The sequence below is a fragment of the Acromyrmex echinatior genome, chromosome 2, assembly GCF_024713525.1.
Source record: "Acromyrmex echinatior isolate Ae372 chromosome 2, ASM2471352v2, whole genome shotgun sequence".
In the NCBI taxonomy this organism is placed as follows: Eukaryota; Metazoa; Arthropoda; class Insecta; order Hymenoptera; family Formicidae; genus Acromyrmex; species Acromyrmex echinatior.
Window position 1 is genome coordinate 17,626,398 of NC_141853.1, and position 26,508 is coordinate 17,652,905.

Genomic DNA, 26,508 nt, shown 5'->3' on the forward strand with positions numbered 1-26,508 from the left:
GACTTAAAACGAGCCAGTTACCCCTTTCGCATTTATACCGCCGGCAGATTAAGAGTCATCGTATTTCGCTATTAATTACCGCTTAATTCAGAGGCGAGTTTTTAGATTCACGCGATACATATTCTTATCCTCAGAACTGAGATATTTTATGAGTTTCGTATTACTTTAAAAGGCTTGAAAAATTTTATTTATGAACATCAATATATTATGTCAACATCATTTTAATTAGATTTTTAATATTATTCTTTAGAAATACATATTTTAGCCATCTTAAACTATCAAAATATTATACGGGATCGTGAGTTTATCGCTGAAAAGATAAGTTGTTATAGATCATAATATTACAGAATGGATATCAGTTGGATACGCGAACGATGGATACGACGGACGTATTGATTGACTATGATCGATTGCATCGTGATCCAGCGATGCGCGAGAGAATGTAATCTCCAACGGCGCCCGTAATTGCGCGACGTTCTAATCGCCCGAAAGATTATGGCCGGGGGTCGGAACGCAAACGGGACCGGGGGCGGCGACGGTGGCACACACTACGGGGTAATGTTACGCGAGACAGTAGTCTCGGGTGGCATGTGTCGTTGATGAGGCGGTTAGTATTCAGCGGTGCTTCCCGGCCCCCCGGAACTTTTGAAAACTAACCGAGTAAAGCCACCTTAATTCCATAAGAGGGAGGCCGAAGGGGTTCCCCGGGCGTCATCGTAACACCCTCTTAATTACAGGATATTAGGACGCCTACAGGAGACGCAGCGATGGCGTGGGGAGAAAAGGCAGATAGCGCGATTTATTATCCGCCGCTAACCTTATCTCCGTTTTTACGAGTTGAATTTTCTTGATACGCGTTTCTTTCTGGACAGAGTGATTCGGCAGGGGTAGATATTGGTAGTCAACATTGGTCGCCCCCTTGCTTCTAATTTAATTATTTTGTCACATTCCTATATCTTAGGGAAACCGTTAACAGGTATACATTTTAACAATTGTACTACTTTACAGTTAAAAGATATACTTCAAAATATGTAATTAGGAATAAATTGTTGCTTTTCACTCTCACATAACTGTCTTATTGCGACATGATTGTCCGTATTAAGGTATTATTTTTTTATTAAGATTTTTAAATACATATAAGTGAAAAATCTCATATTAGATCAAGGCAGTTCTTTGTACTTAATAATATTTCTTGTGAATTTATACAATTTCCAGTTCAAGCAAAGATTTTTAGATAAGTACCTCGACTTTTCTTTATCACATTTTTCCAGAGGCATTTTTACAGAGGCAGTGTAGAGATTTCTAAAACTAACGTGTATTCAAATAAAAGAGAAGAAAGCCGGTTTTAATATGTACTCACATGCAAAGGATCTCTTTTTTGCCGCCTTCGTAAACAGCGTCCTTGCCCCATCGCTTCGGCAATTTCATGATAGCAATGCCCAATCTGCCCCATAATGTTAATTGCGTTGCTGTCTCGTTTATCAATACGTTTGCGACTTCAAATATGGGCGAATCCGTTGGTCGTAGTGTCTATAAAAAATAAAAATCATGAATAATATTTTGTCCTAGTAACATTACCAGCTATAATTTTACTGATATAAAGAATTGAAAATAAGAATCTCTGAGAGATTTCCAATTTTATTTATTTTATTTTTGCCTACAAAAACGTGATGCGTTACAGGATGAAGAAGTCACTTTTAATAAAGATAAAAACGTGAGATAGATACACAGCTAGAATTGCATCTCGTTTTTGTAACAGTAACGCGGATACGTATCCATACGATACAAAAAAATCTTCAAGCAAAGATCTCATCAGCTAGGACGTTTTCATTAATTAAAATTCTAAGAAGGCAGGCGAAGCGAGAAAGAAAAGTGGTATGTCGCCGATCCTGTAAGCGCTCTTGCGCGAAGTATAAATTCATTATTACACGAGCCAGTAAGCACGCCGCAGGATTCCTCGCCCGATCGCACCGTTTTCTCTTTGGAGGTTTTTCTCTTCCTCCTATTCTTTTTTTCCACCCCCTCCGATCTGTCTACCTATCTACTCGCGAGATACCTACCCGTCCCATTGCTTCTCCCGTCTCCCGAGACGCGCATCGTCTATCGATTAAAAACTTTATAATACGATCCCACTCCTCGTTTGTTTTCCAGTTTGATTTTTATCATGCCGTCCCGGGAAAAAGGCAGGTGCACAACGTCGTCTGCTCTTCTCCCCCTTCGCAACCTCCTGATACCTCTTCGACGTTCTTTTCCGCAACCCCCGCCGTTCCACCTCCTTGCCCCGATATTTAATTTCGAACTAAGTTTCGCCAACGCGAACATCATTACGAGGCGGCATCCCCGCAGGTGGGGTATCGGCGTGTATCAAGGGGCAATTACTTTTTTTCCTACCCAGAGGCTGGTTATTCCCTGGGTTTCTCCGATGGGGGAGACTTCTTCGTCTCGATATATCGGATATCGTGTCTCGAGTTCGACGTGGCGTCGCGAAAACATGCAGACGAAGCGGAAAAATAAATTTACGAGATATGTTGTGAATTTTCCAAATAAAAAATATTTTAACAACATTTTAAAAGGTACGTTAATATAAAAGATATATTCTGATAAAATTTTGTTTCTTTTAGAACTTACTTATTAAAAATCGTTGCTTCACTTAAACGCCCGTTTCTTTCAATGTAATTTTACTCTCGATTGAACTGTACTCTTCTTCTTTTTCTAATTCTAAAAATTAGAAAAAAAAAGAACAAATTGAACCGAGATTGAAGTTAATCTATTATCTATTAATAAACATGGATAAATCATTCAGTAACTATACTTTGTCTCGCATCAAGAATAAAACATTATAATCAATATAATACAAATTCATTAAGTCGTTTTTTTTTCTTTTCAAGTAAGCAAAAAATTTATATTAATTTGAACGATCGACAACTAATTGAATTGTCATTGTGACAGTATGAAAACATATTCGCGCGATAGTTCATCTAGGACACCTCGATGGCGGCGAGGGGTATGGGTTAGTTGAAAGCCAGGGCGATAAAGGGTGTCGGACGATGGTACGCGCGGAAGCGGCGGCACCGGAGTATGAGCAGGAAAATGGAAGGGTATAAAAGGGGTGGTGAAGAGCCAGAGGTAGAGGGAGAGGCAACGCGGGATTCCCGGGTACCGATGCCGACACACCGGCGCGCGAGGCTGTAATGCGTTATTAATGAACACCAAGAATTTCATTAAAGATTGTTTGTATATCAAACTGTCCACTAAATTATGCCCTATAACCCCCATGGCGCCTTCACGCGCCTGGAAACTATTGGCTGCCGCAGTGGCGTTGCCTTTTCCAAGCCCCGCGTGCTATTGATGACCCGCCAGGCAGGCAAAAGCCACAATCGCTGCGATAAAAAAAACGAACGAGCCGCTCCTCGTGAATATCGGTTGTGTTCATTGCGTTTTTTCCCTGGCTAATTTACGATTCATTCGATCGACCGACGACATCCGCGATATTTGTCGTCCGTCGAAGTCAGTTATTTTGCGACCTTTGGGACATACATTATTAGAAGGGACGATATAGGTAGCTGGGACGTGGCGCGTGCGACGAGAAGCAAGAACGACGATGTGTGTATGGAGAACGAGAGAGAAAGAGGACGAGGGTTGTGAGAGGGATGAACGACGAAGAGGCAGAGAGAAAGAGAGATAGAGAAAGGGTGAAGAGGGTAGCGCACGGATGGTACATGGGTGGAGGGATACAGTTAATCGTTGGGAAGCTATTAACTTCGGACTGGAATGCCCCCATAGCGCCTCATTTCGTTCAATGCAAATTTACACCCAACGCCAACCACCTAGCGCGCTTTTCGTTCTCTTTCGGCCGCGAAAACCCGAACTGGGAAACGAATGTGGTGCTCTATCAGCGATAATTCCTTTTTTTTAACATCGATCTTGGACGTGAATTATATATTTAGCGAGTAAAGAAAGATCGAGAGTAAGGTAATGAAAATATATGTAAATTGAAAATACCAAAAGCTAAAATGGACAAATAGTTCAAATGAAAACCGAAGGTTTTGATTTCAAGTTCAATAAAAATATTTAATATAGATATGTTCAAAAATAGGTACATAAGATACTTAAAATTGTTAATTTCGTATAAAATGCACAAAAAGTTTGAGATACTTTATATAGAATTATAATAATAGAAAAAAAAAATGTATTCATATATATTTGGATGAAATCTTCGCGAGCTTAATAGGAATTCGGACAACGAAGAAGATTCAACTCCTTCAACTTATCCAATTTGGTTGTCGCCTGTAGACGATCAACGTCGTAATCGGTGACCCGGTTCGTAGCTCCATGAAACTTGGACCCTTCTACCTCCGTTTTCCCTTCCTCTCCATCTTCCTCGATCATGAAACCGTGGTGTTGCCTTATTAGTTTAGAACTTAGGTTTACCGTAAAGTCGCGCGTGTCACTTATGATCAAAGTCTGCTTGCCAGACGACAAGTCTGAATTTCGCTTTTCATCGAATTGAATGTTTTAGGACTAAGAACACTTCCAGACTTGTGACGACTGTCGATTTTCGCGTGAGGTTTTTTATGTGTACGTATTATTCCTCGATCAAACATAATTATCAGTAAAACATTATACAAAATTAAATATCTGTTTAAGACAGTGCGCAGAATATTTAAAGCTAATACTTGGAAAGACGCAACATGATCTTTGATGATGTATTCCTTTCGCATTGTAACGTTTAGTCGTTGTTTGCTCGGCACAAACATCGGTCCAAGACAAATCCCGGACGCGGGTTGTCACAGCCGGTCGAAATATCGCGCTGGGTGCGCGCGACTTAACGCGCGAAATTGCGCGCGTACGGCGAAGCGGACCTGACAAATGGCGATGTAACGGGTGCTCAAGATACACATAGTTAACAGCGAGATGCGGCGCGAGTTGACTAACGACGTCGGGCGTTCTCGCGCTATATAATTTCAAAACATACGCGGGCACGCGGCCGAAATGTCGCGTATAGAGGGAGAGGGTTGACCCCGACGTGCGAACATTGCGAGCGCTCTGACAACGCCTTAATATGAACAAATGCCGGACTATATCTCAGCTCGGGTTTGCTTTGCATTATTCGGCTAACGTCCTCGTTTGCCATCCTTACGTAGATGCCTTACATTATGACGACCGCTCTTCGCGCGGAATGGCTGTACTTCTCTTTTCGGGTCCGCACTGACGTGCGTATTACCGAATGTGAATTGATACAAATGCAGGGGTGCGTATCACTCGAGTGAGATGTATATCTTCAAAGTTGGGAACTGAACGCGTATTCTATAAAATAATATATATTTCATGATGGTGGTAACAACGGCAGTCCATTATGTTTTTATCAATTTGCATGACTACGTAATATAACGTGACGTTGCTGTGTATGTCATCAAATAAAATTACCATTATCGACTGGATAAAAATTCTATTGCTCGACTTCTCGTCAGCGAATGATTCCTCGTTTTATCTTACGTCGTATTAAAAAGACGAAAACGAAGGGATTCGAAAAGGCGAGGGAAAACGTTTAGAGAATGAGTTCAAGGAGGGAGACTAGCTCGGATATAAGTCGGATTTTAAGAAACCGTGACAAGACTTGAGATGTCTATCTGACTGGTGCTTAGCGAGAGTTCGCGTAACGGCAATGTTAATGGGTCCCGCTCTTGCAGAGGAGAGGAGGAGTGAGAAAAGAAAGAAAAAGAAGGATGCAGAAAGAGAAAGACGAAGGAATGGAGGGTGAAGCGGGCAGCAAAGAGGCGCGCGATGGGGACTAGGGAATAGATGCGTTCACATTATACCCTCTGTTCTTTTAATTTCTTCAAAGGACCCAACCCCGCGACACCTCGCCGAAGCTTGCAGTCTTCACCCTCTCACCCTCGCCTCTGGATTAATAAGGCGTTGACAATGTAACGTCTTTTTTTCTTTCTCCGCCCCCTGAACGGGACGGCAGACAGCTACCTAAAGTGAATGAAGGCTCTCGGTAAAAGGAAAAGCAACAGAGAGGGTACTCTCTTACCGGTACTTAGCGGCAGGATGAGCCGAGCTGCCATTAATAAATGTGTTTCTAACAGTGAGAGAGAGAGAGAGAGAGAGAGAGAGAGAGAGAGGGGGAGGGGGAGAAGAAGAAAGAAAGAAACAACAGTGCGGAACATGGCACTCTCTCGTTAGGCTCTGCCGACGACAACCCCGAGGAATACGTTTTAACGAGGAGAAAACTTTTAAATGCGCGAAGGCGTCATTCGTCGACGTCGAAATCCGTCTCATCTCGTTGCTTCTTTGTCGTTTCAGCCTCAGCGGGATCAATCGATTATTAATCGAGTTTCATGACCTGCGTTTCGGAAAGCAAATGCAGATAAGATATATAAGTATGCATTCATCTCTCAAAACTTTTAAATGGATGGATGGGCACAGCATCTGGTATACTTTTCTTTACGACCTTCTTATGGAAAATAAAAAGTATTGCCCAAATCCCCAAAAGACCTAAAGTTCATTACTTTTATATTCTTCTATCTCATAAGGATATAATTAATGTAAAAATTATAACATAATAAATTGGTAAAAAATGTAACTATAAAATTAAAATTTTTTTGGAATATTCTGAGCACTTCAACTTCCGTATCTTTAAACCACTTATCTATATAATTAAATGTTTTAAAATAATACTAATAATATTAGGTGTTGGAATTAATTCGTAGCGTTTTTAATGAAAGAATGTTATTTATTTCACATGAGCATTAAAAAATACATTAATGAAAGTACTTCCCATCACTTGTAAAACGCTACGAATTAATTCCAACACCTAATAATATATTATATATATATATATAAAAAGAATCATTTTTTAAATATATATTACCAGATAAAACTAAAAAGTAAGTACAGGGCATAAAGATAAGATATTCGAACTTGAATAACGTCAATAATGATGAATAATTCAATTTCCCTATATTGCGCTGTGAAATCGTCGCATAATAAACGCATTGTTTCTTCCTACTTAGTCCACGTATCGATCGCATAACATCATTAACCACGTTTTATCGCGTGCGGACAATTTCGGCAGGACGTTGATAAAGGTCAGTTGATTTTCGGGGCCGCGGCCCTCGGAACAACGCTACCGCCGTACGTAGAGCAGCCCGGTTAATGAATCGACGTAATCAGGGGGCTACGGGGTCAGGCGACGAATGACAATCGAGTTTTGTATTAATGCTCGACCGCGCCGCACCCATGGCGGACAGCCATCAGGCTGATCGCTCGTTTAATCAAGCGAGCCGCTAACGCGATTAACTTATTGCGTACGCTCTTCGTTGCGTACACACGTGAGACACACGTGAATCAGCGATATGCGCGAACGGTAATTGCCATTACGGTTACTTGCTTCCGTTTTCTCCCCGCCCTCGCGCACTTCCGGCACCCTTGCTCGTAAAAGAATTCGCCGATATCACGGGGTATGTCCATTTTTCCTGTGATTACGCACGCTTGTACGTTTCGTGGCTACCCTTTTCTAAAATGTTATCTTTCGCATTCGTCGACTCGATACAATCGACTGGCTTTGTCCCGTCATTCTCATTAATCTTTCTCGACTCAGTTGTTTAAACCGAGGTACTTTCTATTTAATGACATTTTAATTGACACAAACATTATTTTATCTTTCTTGGCATTCAACGAATAACAAAGAGAGAACAATACTTGTGTCACGAAGATAGGAAAGAATCTTATAAATAGATTCGTACAAGGCAAAGTGGATTCGTGGATTACTTTCCACGATATTAAAAGAATATCAAAATTCTCTTTCTCTTTATAGGATTTGTTTTATCCGGATTGTTTTTGTACACGTTCGTCGAATGCAATTCTTATGCAGAGAGAGTCGTGCACTACGGGCGAAGTAAAATTCCTTTCGACATCGCTGCAGTCGTTTACCGGCGCCTTTGCGGTTGATATACCCGTATTTTCTGAAGTAAAGATATGCATACTTTATATGCATATACTTGGACGTATACGGTCTCTATACTGGACATCCAAGAATCGAGGCGCCAATGCCCGCATGCATGACATAAACATGTCCGGTGAATGCAACCAAGCGAGTATTTCGATCGCAGATTATGATGAGTATTTGTGAAAGTATTGATTTTCGTTGTGCATACTAACACTAAACAATCGCGTTAAATAATTCAGTGTTTAAAAAATTCTCAATTATATGACATTGCATAAACATACTTCATTAAAATTCACTTTGACATTCGTTTAAACGGGTGTAAAATATAATTAATGTACATATAAATGAACTAATTGTCCGAACAGAACTTATATTGATTATTTCTTTAGAGTATTCTTTAAACTGAGAACACTAATTTCATTATCAGTTGTCCAAATATAAATATAAATCATTAATGTTGTAGATAAAACAATGATAGAAGAAGACAGATAAGACAACTTGAGGGATGCGTAGTAGGATCAAATTTAGGACCTAAATTTGATTAATCTGAATTGCAGTTATGCGTGTTGTTTCGCCTGTCTTCTTCCGCCATGCGTAAAATTACATAATTTTTAATACTTGGACAACAGTTTGAAGAAATTATCGATATAATGGCGCATTAGCCAGACAATTAATTTTGTAAAACTATATATATATATAAACGGAAATAATAGACGGCCTCGGAACAAAGACTCGAACTCTTCGTTAATCCTTATTATTTATAGTTTTATATTTATAACAAATCCATTTAATCGTCTCAAAAGGCTGAAAGAATCTTACTACAGTTTTTTATGTCCTACCACGTGACGTACATATCCGTCGCTTTTCTAGTTCATTTCCGCAAGTAAATGTGCTCGCTCATTTTATACTTCGGCCACGAGGCGCCAATGTCCGTACGCATGACCGCGGCACGCACATAAACGCGAACGTCCGGAATAGCCTCGCAAACTCCGTACAATGTAAGGATCGGTAGATGGGTGCGGGAGGTTACCGTCTGGACCTTCGTGCAGAACGGAAAAAGCGCAAAGAACGGGGCAAGGGGTAACGACGGTTGAGGGGCGGAAGGTGACGGCTACACGGGGGACGATATAGAATTTTAATATAGTGGTTTACGAGCGCGATTGTCCGCCATTTTACGGGCGGTATAGGGCGGCCATTTGAATTCTTAGATCTGCATACTTTGCGGAATTGCGTGGCTTGGCTGGCATGACGATGGGTAGCGTCGCACGGTACAGATAGCATGAGACCGTCCAATGTATGAGGAAACCCGCCGGAGTGCGTACACGTACAAGGGGTGGAAATTTTCTCGCGATATTTCATTTGAATGCCGCATCTCTTTTCAATTACTATTCTCTAAATCTGAATCAATGGAGAATCACTGATATCAGTTCTAAGTATGTCACAATCGATAAATTTACAATGAAATTCAACTAAAAGAATCAATGAAATGACGTGGTATTAAATGTGACATAATAGAAACTACGTATAAATATTGGTATTGTTTATATATATTATAGTTATTTATATATTGTTAATTATATAATGCTTAAACTTCCTTTTTTTTACAATTTAATTTCATTGATTATCCAGTAACTTGGAACTGATATTAGTGATTAGAAAGTAATGATAAGAAAGTAATTTCATACTTTGATAATTAATGATGCTCAAATGAGAGTGCAATCAACAGAATTCTTATTCAAGCATTCGGACGATCGCTCAGTCATAGCAAATTAAGAGAGGAAGTTGAAGTTTAAAATTTTGATCTTCGATCAAAATTTACAGCTCCGAAGTTACCGATGTTTTGGAGATAAAAATCCATTATATTCTTTTGAGATTTTATATTTATGATTTAGAGAAAGTCACGATTTTTGAAGCACCCAACAATATACAGTAAAAGTATACAACTCGCATCACGCGAGTGTTCAAACACCTCGGTCGTCTCTCTATATTACGATTTAATAAAATAATAACGTAAAGCCTTGAGGCACAGCGGCACGTTTCGCTCGTGTATGGGTGCGAATAAAATTGGTGGAGGCAATTGTGAGCGTGGAATTGCCGGCGGGACGGAAGAGAGAAATTCATATCATGATGACCGCCATTTGATTACCATAGAATTCAAGTTTCTTCGATCCGTTGGTGGATTATTAATTCTTGCTCGTTATTGAGCTAATGGGAATGATGGACGCGAGCATTTTATTGTTATGGATCTTTCATGTTAAGAAAGCTATTCGACCTGTCGTTTACGAGTTGCTGTGTCAAACACATTTACATATAAATATAATAAAACCTTCATTTGAATTAAAAAGTATTTCAATGCTTGCAAAAACCGTTTCACGATTATCCACCGCGAGAAAATCAACCCTTCGCTCTGGAGGTTAACTTCGGTCTCTTTCCGCTCCCACGATTCGAAATTAATGGTTCAGGGATCGAGGGGCCTCATTTGGCGTACCTTAATCGGGCGAGGAACCCTTTAGGTATCCGTAATCGTCCGAATACGCATCTCCGCGCGACGACGATGACGACGTCGGAAAAGAAGATAGAAAACGTGAAAGCAAAAGAGAGGAAGGGGTGGGAGAGAGGATGAGCAAGAGGAGAGCTCTCGCTCTCGCGATATAAGCCGTATCAGTTATAATTTATAATGTTATGGCGATTTTATGTATATCTTGCCTCGGCCTCGGCTTCCCCCGCGCCGAGAAGTATTATTTAAATTAAACGGGGCTAAACTAAGCGAACCGGGGGGGCCCATCGAAGTGGCGGAGAGGCGCCGCGCAGCGGTATGCAAATTATTATCGCGGGGCGATAATTTAAATGCATATTTTGCCTCCTATATCATTTTATTATTGCCAGCCAAGTTAAGTCGGTTCGTGGGCTAACGTTTACGGCATACTCGCTTGCCGCCGACCGGAGACGCTGGTGGTAGTGAACCACCATCACCACCACCGTCCGCCCACGTGGATTTCGTATTAGAAACGCTATCGAAGCGTTTTCTCTGTATAATCCGCATTGTTCGCCGCCTCCAACGGCATAATATCCTGTCGGGTAACGGCCAACGGGCAGAATTAATACTCGAGGACTAATTGTGTACCGCAGGAAACGCTGGCTCATCCAGCCCTAGCCTTGTCTTCGAAACGTCCTTAGCGCTGCTGTGTCACTTTGCTCAATGAGTCACCTCAACTAATGATATCCAATGAGTGAACTCCGCAAGTAACATACGACTCAATATTTTTTTAATACGTCAGATCTGCTGATATGGCATAACACTCGCGAACTTAAGATCATTTGTTAAACAAGAGATATATTTTATTGAAATCTGCTTGTGCCACAAATTATTGTCAAAAGGATAGTTTGCATAACATTTCTGAAATAAATTAGCTAATTTCGATCGATTAATGTCCTATCAACATTTTTGGGATAAAGTCTTCTTAAAACGCTCCTTAAAAACATATACCTACCTACAAAATTTGCTATCTAGAATCTCGGAAATTAATTTTCTAGGATATGTCATATATATGGATTAAAATTTAACAATACCAGAACTACTTTAGATCAACGTGGATAGTTAATTATGTTTTACAGACGATGCATTTTGAGCACGTATGCGCATCCAAAGAAGACACACTCGTTGTGCTCATTCACGCGTTACGAATTCTCAGAACAAATTTGCGAGGTTCATGGTTGGTCCCTTTTCCTCCTCCTCCTCCTAAACGACGCCCGTTAATCCAAATTTACATTTCACGGAACAATAGCAAGTAGATCCTGCAAAAGATTGCGCGGATGTTACATTCGAAGTTTTAAGGATCTCCGAGTAGAAACACCGCCTGTCTCTACCATCACCACCACCATCAAGGGTTGTGGGGACATCGACCACGTCCGCGTACGCCGCGTACCCCCGAACGACGAAGAAGGGTTAAAACCAGCGGGCAGTATTTTAATTCCCGACCGTTATCGCGCCAGTGGCTCGGGTCAGTAGCGAAAGATACATGTAAGTTGACCCCGCCCTCGAGACCTCTCTGGACGCTTATGAATATTAATTCCGCCCCATCCTTCTCCCGAAACCACGTCCCTCCCTCTTCCCTCAGGAACCACCACCTATGCATCCGAAAGCGGACCCGACAGGAACAAATTAGATCTTTCCTTCCATACATTTCCCTTTTATTCGCGCGACTCCTCCCGAACCATCGCCGGACTCGACTCGCAATTCCTGGCTGCTCACTCTAGCTTTCTCGAAAACACCGTGTTTTTACACGCCAGCCCACATATTGTTGTGATACGTAATATCCTCGCTGTGACTGTGTTTCTATCAGCACATGGGAGAGAAATATGTTTCTCAGCGAGAAGGCGCAAGACATTTCACTGTGTAGAGAAAGAGAGAAAAAATTCCGACTATTATCACTATATTTTTAATTACATATCGCTGTTTCAAATCTGTCCAAAATATTTTAGAAACAGATTTATTTAAATCTGTGCAAATACGATGAAGTTGATCGCCGCATCTCTCAAAAATATCTCTTGGTACATCTCAGTTTCCAAGTCGCGACTCCACATTTTACTCCGTAATTCCGAAAGGTGCCGGTTTTAGCCCCGTGTTTCTGCGTAATGCACCCTCCTGTAAGTGCGCCACGCGAATATACGTACGTACAGGCAGATACAGCTCGCCGGAATCTAGCAATCTTCTACCTGGGAATATAACCAGGAGTTAAAACCACAACGCGAGTGTCATATCTTAGGCCCCCTCGCAGCATCTTACGAGACGGTTCTTCATATACTATGTAGTACTATGACTTTCATTTTCATGTACAAATGCACAGATACTCTCGATTCGCGCCAACGCTTGAGTCGAAAAGCCAGAAAGGTTCAACAGAGAAGAAAACATCAAAACCAACAGTCAACAATTTAACAGGTTCAATTATCTTCATATAAAACTCAAATTTCATTATTTTATTGTAAATGAATATATTAATCTTTAATTCGATTTGTTGTATCAAATATTGGATTTATTTTACAATTGCACTGCGATATATATATATATACCTTCTTCAATGTCTGACTATACATTGATTTATTCTACTTTCGGAGAAGAAAATCGAAAATTGTATAGATTTTTTATTTACTATACATTGAGTTACAGTCTTAATGATTCAGCGATGACTCCACATATTCTTGCTGCTAATGGCAACGTATGAGATTATCGTTCAAAGGGAGTATTCGAACGAATAACGAGATAAATGAATGAGTGAACATAAATATTCGCCAAGTTCCACGGGGCGTGTTCTCCCAACTAGTCCACGACGTGACTTAGCTCACCGCGAGGGGACGATGAGAAGACCGTATAACTCCGCAAGAACTTCTCGTCGTTTCGCGAATTTCCGTCTGCGCGCTCTTACGCGTATATGTATATGCGGGCCCCGTGCATGCCGCTATTTCGGTTCGCCTTAATGGATTTCGCAGTAATTGTAAAATATCTCGTGAGTTCCGCGCGCGTGCATTTACGAGCGGACACGTGCGCGTCCTGTACACGGTTTAATTTCCAGTCCGCGTGTAACAGGTAACTTTCCGAAGTACTTTCCCAGCGCGCGCGCACGCCTAGCCGACCGAGATTTATTTTAAAAGCGTGACATATGTAAATCAAAACTTTGATTGGTTGCCACGATCTTATATTGGCCGCTATTCGATCTGGGATCGCAGTGTTGTGCTCGAGTATTCGAGATAAAAAGTCTAGGGATTAATATGAATGGTATTACGCTGATATACGAAGAAAAGTTGCGATTATGAACGTAACATAGGCTGCGCATTTCCTAATCTCTAGAGCCGTGCTCCGTTAGAAAGAATTAAATAAATCAACCTCTTTCTTTATTTCTATCTTTCCTCAATTTGATATTTTAGAGAAAGAAAACGATACGAAGCTATTTATTTTTATAAACCGATAGTTTCATGGGAATGTAATTTATATTTATTACGTCTGTGTACGTAAGAAAGAACAATTTTGCTGAAGTATTAAAAAATTTAGGTAAATACAAATCTGAAAATAATTTCGTAGAATTTCATCAAAATAATTATGTAGTAAATTCAAGTATGATAAGTGTGTACAAAATTTTAAAAAATTATTTAACATTTATATTTTAGATAGTACACACGCTATACTTTCAATTTTGGTTCTTTAATACAAAACATTTTTATTTTTATAAGGAATTGTAGAACTATGTGAAAAAAAATTGCTACTGGAACTATCATTATTTCTTTTATGTTAATAGTTGTCCTGCTAACTTCATGGATACCCGTAAAGTTAGTACGATATTCTATTAATACGAAAGAAATGACGACAGTTCTAGTAACACTTCTCATAGTTCTACAATCCTTACAAAAATAAAAAGAGTTTCGCATTTTTATACTAAAAAATTGAGAGTATAATATCTACAATATAAATGGTTTTTTAAACACCTGTATAATTATTTTGTTCAATAAAATTATTTTCAGATCTATATGTAGCTAAATTTTTTGATATTTCAGCAAAACTATTCTTTCCAAATTGTAATGAATGAAGCAGAAATGTCTGTTAACTTCAAATTAATTTATAAATCAAATCAATTAAAAATATTCATTCCTGCATTGCGTGTATGATCTAAAACACTATGATACTCTCTTTGTATACGATCTCGAGTAGCCTGATGAAATTTTACGATCCGGCAGAATATATTGATGCTCATTCGTTGTCTTCGCAGATGTCGGAATGACTAAACTGAGTTGTCGCACCCTCTGCATCCCTTTGGTCCTAAAGGAGGCACGACAATGGAAGATGAAGGGGGCCTACCGTCGTGGGGGTTAAAGAGACCAACGTCAAACGTTAAACCATAATGCCCGCGCCGGCAAGAATGTCCCTACGGTGGTCGCCACGTAAAGTGGCCATTTGTCACGTTATTACGCGCGTTTGATACGACGTGTGGAAGCCCATACGACACGTGCTTTCTCTCAGTCCTCGGCCGCGAGGGAATGCGGCCTTACCGCGGTTTAAACGCACGTTCCTAATGTGAGTCGATTTAAAATATAAATTCTCGGTGATACACGTATATACGGCTGTAAGGGTTTCCCCTGGTCTTCCAGTCTGTCTCTGAAATTCCGCGACTAGCACGTTGCTTTCGCGAAAAGCGCCTTGTCTGAATATCACGGTGTGCATCAAATTCCTCATACTTTTCTTCCTTTAAAACTAACGGTACTATCATTTTCCTTAATTAATGTGAGCTACTTTTTCTTCAAAAAAAATTCAAAGCACAGATAATTTCTAGGCTAACGATTGAGATCGTTAAATTCTTTCAAAGAACAAATAAGAGGGGAAAACCTTCCAGTAACTTTAATAAAGTTTTTAAGCGTAATTATAAAAATGTTTAATATTGAAGATTATAAAATTGGAGGAAAGGCGTCGAACAAAAATTCCTAAATATCTCTCGTGCTTCTGGCAACGGTATATTGCCTTAGTATTTTGCCTTGGCGTGAAAATCGCTCACTTCAAGCAATCATAGGAGATAGGGAATATTCCCATTCGTCAGGTTGTCGTGAAATGGAGTAGAGCTTCGGGAAATAAATGACCCAGCAGTCGAGAAGAAGCGTCGTTGAAATACAACGTCGGATTGCGAAGGCGCATTATCATATTCACAATTTGCTTATGTACCTTCTTCACATACTTATAATATTCACGTTCACCTACCCACATTCGACAAGCAGTCGATTTTATAATTTATTAAATTTATATTTGAAAAGATAAATGGTACACCAAATAATTGAAATAAAAAAATAACACAAAGAGAGAAGAAATTCAAGAAAGAGATACAATTTTATACCAAGGAAAATACATAAAAGTAAAACAGAGACTGAGAATTCTCTGATGACTGATAAGCATCAGTTTGTATTCCCCTTCAATATATTCTTCAATTAATTCATAAAAAAGAACGTAATGCAATGACTCAATACAATGTCACAAGAATGATGTATCGAAACGACAGCGGTCGATTATGAAAATCGCGGCAATTGTTCATCGGCGATGCGATCTTTCTCGGTCTCGGAACGTGGGATTAGCAACGGAAGCAAGTCGGCGACGAGTGCAAGATCGTCATATACGTAATAAATAGGAGTCATCTGTAACCGGTCGCGGCCGGTCAAACTGTTCGTTCGGCACGATGGCGACGACGGCAGCGCCGACGACGCCCCGCGTCCCGTCGGATGCGCCGACTGACGCTTTTTGCCATAGGTAATAAATTACCCATCGCGATATTTCTTATTGTTAGCGGGGTGCTACCGAGTGCGTCTGAGGGCTTGATCGGTATCGTGGTCTTATATATAGTATCCATGGTACTTATATATAGCCGGTGTCGCGGTCGTTAATCAAAGATATATACCTTCGACCGCAAGCCGCTCCCCGTGACGGATCCCTTTTCTTCCTCTTCATTTGAGCTTGCTTTTATTAGTTTTGCTCAAGTCGACAATAGTGTGTTGCGTAACGAAAAATGTTGCACATTTCCGCAAATTAAAATTTGAATGTACGACTTATAGCGAATTTAATTGGACGTACTAATGCACATTAAAACAAATTGATACAAAGATATGTGCTTAATATAAATATAGAGATAGATTGAACAACGAAATCCTCAATATACTTTATTGTATTATTTGATAAAATATGATTGAGGCATTTTATTCGAGATATTTTACTTTTACATTGAGATTAGACCAATGTATAACTGCATTATAATGCATCCAACCGAATTCCCTATATTCAATTCTTAATTAGATATTTTAATATAAGTGTAAAAGCGAGTCGATAAAAACAATCTCATTTGAATTTGTGCACTGTAATGCCAGTTATAATGAGATGAGTGAAATGCGCAAATTTACCATTAAAAGAAAGATTAATATGCAATAATAAGATTAGACTTATTCGTGAGAAAGATAGAGGCGATAGATCGAAAGCTGAGAGTTGCTAAATTCGAACGTCGTTTGTAAAATTTCGCCGAATGGTAGATTGGAGGAACATTAAGGAGGCCATTATCCGGTGGCGGAAATCGTGTCGTTATAGGCTACGGAAAGACGGTCGCATTTTCCGAGCCATAAAGATCGGATATTGCGAGAATTATTCAGGATAATTTAAATTGTGCGTCATTCCCTTCTTCCATGCAGCCGTCGATTTTCCGCGAAACGCGTTCTCACCCAAAGTAGACACGGTATATGCGTTGCCAAGAAAACAAGGGCATAAATTATGTACGGATAGGTACTATAATTTAAATTGCGTTCCACGCTTCGGCATCCACGATATTTCGGTGCCGCCGTAAAATTCAAATCAGTTGCCATTACTTCTTCGCGCCAGACTTGTATAATCGGAAGATTGCCACTGATGTATTTCTCCGTACTGATATCAGCTATTTTGCAATCAGAAAATCAAGAAATAAAAAGAATATTGAATTATATTCACTAATCTAATCTTCTAATAGCTAACTCTTCTAAATTATAAATTAAGATTTTAATTAATCATAATCGCTAATTCTTTTGCATTATAATCCTATTGTATAATATATATCACAAGTTGTCTCTTCTTTTTACTGAAAATAATTGAAGTCTAGATTCTTCGAATTTTATTAAATGAGAATTTTTGATTCCGATTAACGTACATTTTTATAATCAAATATTCAATATTATTAAAATATTTGAACGTGGTTACTATTCGCTTTTAGCTTATGTCTGCGAGAATCAATAAGGTCTTGTCGCATGAATTGGTTAAGGCAGCGATGTTTCTTGTCTGCGTGAAACGAAAACGCAGAAGAGTAGTACTGTCGATTTTCGTTCCGCCTGTGTCATCGCGAGCGTCTGAGCTGAATGCCTGAGTTCGTTCTGAACTCGTCACAGACGACATAAATCTATCTATCCACGTATAAGGATATAATATGAGAATCGGATCCGACATTACGTATGATATATGGTGCTTGGCGGAAACCACCCTCGGCGATTTCTCTCGCCTTTTCTCTCTTTCTCTGCGTCGACGCTGGAATTCCGTGCTACGTATATTGATGCTCCAGTTGTCCTAAACCTCGTTCCCCTAAAAACCTACGAGAGCGCGTATAAACACGAACGCATACACACGCGCGTGGAGGAAAAGTACCCTCTTCCCAAATGTCAGCTTAAGCGGCTCTTCTCTGGCTTTGTCTACTTCGAAGTTACTTTTGGATTCGCGATTATCATTTGACGAATCGGAGAAATCGGGAATGGTTGCCGTTTAATCCTTAAATCAGTCATAGATTACAACAAGGGTTGCAATGAAAAATTGTTTTGCAATGAAATATTAATATTATTGTCCCTCCATGATGAATTATTGAAAGATTATCCGAATAAGAGCAGACTATCATTATGATGTACTATAGCAACGTGAATTTGAAAATGTAACGTACATGATAGAGAAAGTTTAATGTAACGGACAATCGTAACATTTCGATGTGTCTAGACATTTATTATTTGATTATCGGGACGCTTCTCTCTCTCTCTCTCTCAAGATTTCCTTTCTCCAGACGCGTTTGCCGATGTAGTTCGATCTTCCATCGTATTAAATCCCTCCCGACGCGGTTCCCGCCACCACTCTCTCCTTTCAAGGGGTAGAAGAAGCCTGATGCTAATAGTTTAATTGAATTCCGATTATCCGAAGAGACTCACCCCACCGCAGTTTCGCAATTCTGTTGTGCTATGAATCAAAAGCAGGGCGCGCCTGCGAGTGACGTAATTATTGAGACCTCGATTTCGCTAAAAGCGACCCCGCATTTTCCTCTTCCTTCGCCGTTGACTGAAATGACAGACGCATTAAAATATTAATGATCTCCGGTATCGGAAACAGACTTCGAAAAACGGCTTGGTCGCCCCGACCCTTCTACCGGCATAAATCACTGCCAAAGCATTGATTCCTTACTTCCAGATGCCATCTTAGTGGTTCCGCCAAGATATCATAAGATGCCATCCAAATTTTACGTTACAATATTAAACTTCGTAAGATTAAGATGAAATCTTATGAAAAATATTAGATGGTTTCTATTAATTATATTGCATAATAATGTCACATAAAAATTGTTATAACAATAATCGAATAAAATATTGGAAAACAATAATATCTAATATAATAAAAATAATATCATAGTTATATCGCTGTATAATAATGATAATATAATATTTTTGTCTTTTTTTACAATTAAAGTGTATAATATATACGTTAAATTATCCTCTTTTGTTATTTAACACATTCAATGAAATATTACCTTTTAATATAGTAATTAATACAGATAAAGAAATACGTTTTCCCACGTATTTTACGAGTTCATAAATTTTTGTCGTTAAATTCAATAAAGGAATAAAAAAAACATTGAATACGTAAAACGTACGATTAATCTTTCTAGTGAGAGCTATCGGGGAGATGTTGCAGCACGGCGTATGGGTCTGATATCGAGAAAGGATATCACCTGTTGCATCCGGAACGATGGGGTTGGGATCACGAGGGTTACGGTTCGAAGGCTATTCAGGAGTTCGGGGTAGAAACGACCCTCGATTGGTCGTGTAGTGGCCAGCGAGTGGCTATATCTCCTCAAACGCAGTGTAATCGGAGGTACCTCTGCGCTTTCTCTGTTCAGATGCAATCACCTAAGTGGATATATTCTAGGAAGTGATCAATAATCCATTTTATTTTTACTGGAAAGATCATAATTTAAAAAAGATATGAACGATTGATTATAAAAATTTTATGTTATACAATGCAAGTGATTTGCACTACGTTGGTTATTGCTTCACTAATTACTACGATCTTGAAGTGGATCTTTTTCTTATTTGATAGTTCGTTTTTCTGTAATAACGATAATTCTGAAAGCGCACAGTGCCTCGTATTACTAGATGATTTCACTTGCGCAAACGTGCCGAGCATAAATTTATACACAGGGGGTTTTGATCGTATTATCTTCGAGTAACAAACGTATAGGAAGGCAAAAGCATGAGAGGGTAAGAAGATACATCCGAGGCCGTCGATCTCGACCTAGGTCGAGAGAGGGTCCACTACGACGGAGGGCAGCTGGGATTCCTGTGGGATTCCCGGAACAAGGTTGGAATGCTTTATAAAGGGAACTGCTGACCAGCAGCGTTTTACGGTCAAAATAATAATCTATTACTTAACAAACTGTATAATTATATGAATTATATAATCATTTCAAAGAATTATTAATATGCTAAATTATTTAAAAAAATTTTGCAACTATATGTATATATCTAATAATTACTTTTCGCGCATTTGATTACTAATCAATATTATATTAAATATTTGTGTTATAGTACAATATATAATATAACAATACCTGCATTAATATTTATTACTAAAATAATGTGCTAAAAAATACATTAATATATTATTATTTATAAATATTTTTTATAACTAAAATTTATATTATATTATATAAATAAAATAAATTATAATTATAATTTGGGAAATCATTAAAAAAAAGAATATAATCGGAGAGAAAAATATCTATGTTAATATACAGTTAATAAATAGATGTTCTGATTAATATCGGCAGATAAGAGAGTTATTATCACCTGCTATTAACAAAGTCACGGTTCGCATGAATGTACCTAATTTATCAGTGATTCGTGGTATTAGGGGTAACGAAATGGATGAATGAATGAGCGAACGAACGAACGGACGAATGGGAGTAACTACAGGGATGAAAGAAATTCCAATAAGAGGATGAAGACAAGTCTGGGTAAGAAACGAGCCCATTTTGATAATGGGTTCGTATACCGGGGACCAACGCTACATGGCTCTGTGGGGATTTGGTGAGCCATCGCTGCCGGATCACCGAAAGCGAGGACACTTACGTGTACGAACTGACACATGCGAAACGCTTGAATAACGCGCACATCCATAGATTCGTGTCAGTCGAAACACTTTCGTCCCTTTCTTTGAATTATAACTCGATAGCGTCATATACATTTACTTCCATCGTTATTTTTTCATATTCTGATAAATTAGTTTTGCAATTAAGAAAATAGTAGAATTTCACAACATGGAAGAAAAATGGATTTAAAACAATGCGCGATCTAGAATGTCAACGGTGCATGCAAACATTATATAAATTTGCATTTTTCTAAATTTTCCTTCGTAATTACATTTGTCGCAAGATTTTTGCTAGCAGTTTTCAACCGCGATAATCTTAATGAACTCTAACGAATGTAGTGTCCAATGAATTAATGTTTCAAGCAGGAAACTCTTCTTTCTAAAATCGTCCTCTTTATTTTAGTGTATTTAATCGGTCCTACCATCATTAGCACTCTTTTCCGACAAGAGCTAAAGCCGGGGCTAGAACGTCGTTGCGGTTTACGTCGAACCAGGTGCCTGCCAGAAAGGTTAATTTTAACGAATTCAACGAAGCAAGAGAGGTCGGAGTTTAACAGGATAAGCTAATTGTGGGGTATTGGCTAAGAAGTCGGGAGAAATGAGGACGTGGCGAGAAGCGAGAGCGGCACAGAAAGAGAGACGGAGAAAGAAGAGATCTCTTCTCCCGGCGTTAGTCGAGGATCGTTAGCAGCCGGCAGGCGACTGGAATTATAATGCAGTTTCTTACCGGAGATCCGGAACGAGGATTCTGTTTTCCACGAGCTAGCTTTCGATCGAGACGAAAGGAGCGATGCGTTGAGGAAAAGACAGCATTAACTGTCCCAACACTGCTTAGCCAATTAAGTTTGGTGTTTACTTATATATGTGAAAAGATATACTCATAGGTAATAATTATACGAATATATTTGTAATAAATTAATAGCGCGATTAGTAGCAATTTTGTCTGTTTTTAATAAAAAATGAACGAAATTTTTTTAAACTGCCCACACGAGTTTTCATTTCAAAATAAATTAAATTAGGATTCTAGGTGAATATAAATAGATTGAATGTATGTGTATTACTTTGATGGACATTCTGCGGATAAAGAAAAGAATAAAGGCGAAGGATACTTTCGGATATCATTAATCATTCGTAGAATCATTACTGAGCTATCCATTTGAGGGACGATGGGCATAGATATTACGGTCGAAGGCTATATACGAGTACTCAGATAACTTTATTTCTGGTATAACGCATGTGAACGTTGAAGCAAACTCTTAAAGACGTCAAGACAAAAATATTTCGTTTATTTATTTTTTTCTGTCCATTAAAATTATTTTTTCTATCCCAAAAAACGCAAAATTAGTAAAAAGTGAGTAACAAATATTTTTAGTATGTAATTAATCAAAGTTTAACTGCAATTTTGTGTTAAAATCAACTAAATTCAATTATCTTTTCCTTGCTTAATCTTCAATAGAATTACAGATTAGAAATCGTTGTTTTAGAATTAATACGAGCTAATATATTGATGCAACTAATAGATTGCAAACAAATCCAACTTAATTTATATTTGGGCCAAATATCTCGACGTAGTCCGAGTCACCGAAGTTATCTATCATTTGGAAGCTTTCGTTTCGACCGGAAGACGAAGTAGAAGAACGAAGCGAACCTCCTCAATCGTCGCTTTATACCAGAGGATTAGATTAAGTCCGCCAAGAAAAATCTATCCAACCCCCTAGAACGTCTCGCTACGATCCGAGGGAGCGAACGGGCTGGAAAAAAGAAAGCCAGCAATATGGCCGGTTGTCCTGACTTGGATCTCTCGCAAAAGATATCCAGCTTTCGCGAGAGGGATAGTCGTCGGAAGGTCCAATGAAGAAGCGACGAGGAAGAGAGGTTGAGTCTCGTAAGGGGAGTGAAGCGGGGAAGGCGTATGGAGGGTACCACTATCCGTAGGTAACCCAATTTAGATCGAGTGCCGAGCATTTGTTATGGAAGCACGGATCCTGCGCCTCTTTCCACAGGGGCACGGTTCGTTTTTATTTCCTATTATTTATCTGGATAAATAAGTCAGTCGCAGCTCCCTCAGCTTGGATTGCCGGTATCCTTTATTATCGAGGACGTCCCATTATGAAGATTTACGGAACAATGATTGAAGTGAGAGTCTAGAACGACCGAAACGTTGGAAGGGGGCTACGTAATTATCTCACTTAAGTTAGAAGTTATACGCATGATAGTTACTTATAATAAATAGAAAAGATTTTTATTTGTAATAAGAGCTGTCGTCTGTCGAGCTTCTATTATAAAAAATTGTGGAATATTTCCTTTCTTTCATGAAGCTTGTCGTATATTTCATGTAACTACAATGTAACGTAAATATAATTGATTTCGCAAAATTTTTTGAGAAAATTAATATATATATATATATACCATATAATATATATAAAATAAAATTTAACACACACAATTTTCTGTATAAAAATATAAGTGAAATTTAATTGTGGAACTAAGATAGATTATGAATGTATATATGTGCTTGCATTATTTTCAATACATTATTAATATTTCTGCAAAATCAAATTCATTAAACAATCAATATTTATTTGCACTTACTCGTACGAGAAACGAGTTAATTAATATAGATGTATTCCTAAAAATGATACGTGTATTAACGCGGCGTGTTTGATACGGCACATTTTAGGTCGCTCGGCATACACGAGTGCGGTTGAATATGGAAGTAGTAAGCAGAGCATAATTACAATGAGCCGAAATTACTAAATGCGCCCAAAGCGTTTAACGAGGGAACGGTGTTTCAGCATCGGCGAATCCGCGTCGTGTGTTTTTGTCACGTGAAATTAACGCGCGCGCTCGTGGATCCAAATGGTAATACCCGACAACGACAACGACAACGACAACGACAACGACAACGACGACGACGACGACGACGTCGTCGGCGACGATGTCGACGGTGGGGTTAAAGGTGGCGGACGCGAGTTACATGCGTATAATAATCATTACGAGCCGCAAATGCTCGGTCCTCTAGATCCGGTACATATAGCGGTGCACGAAAACGGTTGCGACAACTATGAGAGAGTGAGAGAAAGATAGAGGGGAAGAGGGTGAAAGGGCAGAGATGAGAGCGCGATGTGGCATATTCGGCAAAGGATTAACGTAACCGCGGAATGTTACGATCAGTCCGATACATCCCGTGAGTTACATCACGGATAATTAATTCCGCAAACCAGTGGTGACTTTTTTTTAATTAGTAGCACACGCTGGTGGAAACGTCGTAAGTAATACCGGAAGTCAGACGACAGATTCGGTTATCGCCCGACGCACTGTCTGGATGGGACTCTCATGAATGTTGACGGCGTAATTATGTTTTTTTTATTAACATGTGATAATTTCATAGAGAAAACGTTAACTCATAGAGAAAAATTAACTTCGTTAAAACTTGACATTTTAACGTCTTCGTCGTTTTATTGTTCTAACGCGTGTTTGTTTCTGGATTTGTTGCCCGATGTCGACCTCATTGCCATCGAGTTTCAGGAAATTATTCTTATGTTATTTTGCCGACATTTAGGAAATTATTTCCTAATAAATGCTAAATATTGTGTAAAATTTGACACGTTTGTAATTTAGTTGTTGATTATATTCATTTAGTTACTTAATAATTACTGAATACTCTTCGTTAAATTATTTATTGTCAGTCATAAACGTTTCTTTTAATAAAAATATATTTGAAATTCCCTTTTTTAAATAACACTTTTCACAACACAAATTTTCTTAAGAAAAAAAAAAATTAGAAAAAAAATCCAAGTATATGAATATCCAATATTTAAAATTCAATCGAAATATGAACTTTACAACAAGGACTTAAGTGATCGCAAAAAAGGATCGTACATGACGGGGAAGTCGATTCTCAAAAAGTTGCCTGCCGAAGACCGGAAGGTCCTCGACGGCAAACGTAAAGGGGGTGGGTCAAAAAGGGTAGTTCGCTTCATTGTTTCCGCGGTGTAAAAGGTAGGCTAACAGCAAGGCTAGTGCGAGGGAGGCTGTATCAAGGGTTGAGAGCGACAAGACTGAAAGAGTGAGAGAGAAAGAGAGAGAGGGCGATGGAGGGTCGAAACGGGGTAGAGGCCTCGAGCAATGCCGGGGGTGTTCCGCAAGTGTAAATGCCAAGTGAACAGTTCGAGTGAACAGCCCTTCAGTGCTCGCGGTGGCTCTCGACCTTTATAATCCGGGCATAATTACTGGGCGGACGGTAACGATGGCGGTGGCGGCGCCCGGCCGCTGCCATACACGAGAGATTAATTGTTATTAATTATTTTCCCGCGGTGGGTAATTGCGTCATCGTAGCACCACCACCAGTGAATATGTGGGCCTTGCCCGTTCAACAATGAGACGGCTACCGGCGTTCTCTTTATAGGCCTGGTCGGAAGCGGACGCTTGAAAATTGCAACCCCCTGTGTATCCCCGCAGGCAGACATTCTTACCGGGGGGTGGTGGACTCTTTCAAACGCTGCACTTCTTGGCCACAAACGATTCGACTTGAGTGCCGAGCTCCCACCGAGTTCTTTTTTGACGCCTGTTCTTGGATTTTTATTTGAAGATCATACGAGGGCCTTCCGCGCTGCCCGATTTCATTAATGTCTGACTTGTATCATTCAGAGATTTAAAATATATAATATATCTAATATCTTATATTAAATTTTTTTATCGATTTTCAAATATTCGATAATAAAATAAATCTTAATCAATATTTGTAGGTCTATGAAGGTCTGAATCCGAATATTTTTTTCAACTATACATTGTGAAAAATTATTTATAACCATTGTTTTTATAATCTTATATAATATTATTAAGATATATAATTTCAATATCAATTAAAGGAAATTTCGAAGCGACTATCGATTAGAGTTAACATTTTTACACGATGTATGTTTAAAAATTTGTAAAGAAAAATATATTTAAAAAAATTATAAGATATTATATCGCAACAGATTTAAAGAGACAAACGATTATTTATAAAATAAATAATGCTGTAATTATTTTATTAGTTTTCATCGCACTTTGGTGACATTCAATGTGTAAGCATCTATCTCTATATCGAAAAGCACTTTATCCGTCAACTCGAGATATATCGTTTAGGATGCCGTAAAAGACCGTGTTTCTTTCTCTTTTGCGTGACACTAATCGCTTACGGCGTCGTTTCGCTAACGGCAGCGCAATAGCACTTCCGTTACTATGACCATTGCTTCTTGGGGAACGGTAAGACCGCGACACTCGAGGCGGAGGGTATCGGATCAGAAGAGATCTCGTTGTTTGCGACTGAAGTGGGTGCAATATTCCGAGCGTGTTCTTTTTCAACGGTTAGAAACGGTTAGACCTGCCGGGTCGAATCCGGTTCTGTGTATATCGGCTGGACTTGCCCCAAAGGGAACATGTAGGATTTAAGAGTACTCGGGGCATCATAGAGTGTGAGCTACATTAGATACCAAAACCAAGATTCGTACGTTAGTTGTCAGATTATTTTGTGAACACAAATCACAGCAATTGCGATATATTTCACACACCGTATATTAAATAAAATATTTAATTATAACACGCGTGTTCTCTCGATAATGATGATCAATTT

At 39.1% G+C, this 26,508-nt stretch overlaps 1 protein-coding gene across 1 annotated transcript in view; it reads right to left on the bottom strand.

The window, feature by feature from the left end:
* The window catches only part of mbo (nuclear pore complex protein Nup88), a 69,061-nt gene that overhangs the window by 15,814 nt on the left and 26,739 nt on the right, over positions 1-26,508 (bottom strand). The window contains exon 2 of the mRNA XM_011051887.2: positions 1,361-1,530. Within this exon, the coding sequence (XP_011050189.2) occupies positions 1,361-1,530 (170 nt within the window). The remainder of the gene's footprint in view (positions 1-1,360; positions 1,531-26,508) is intronic.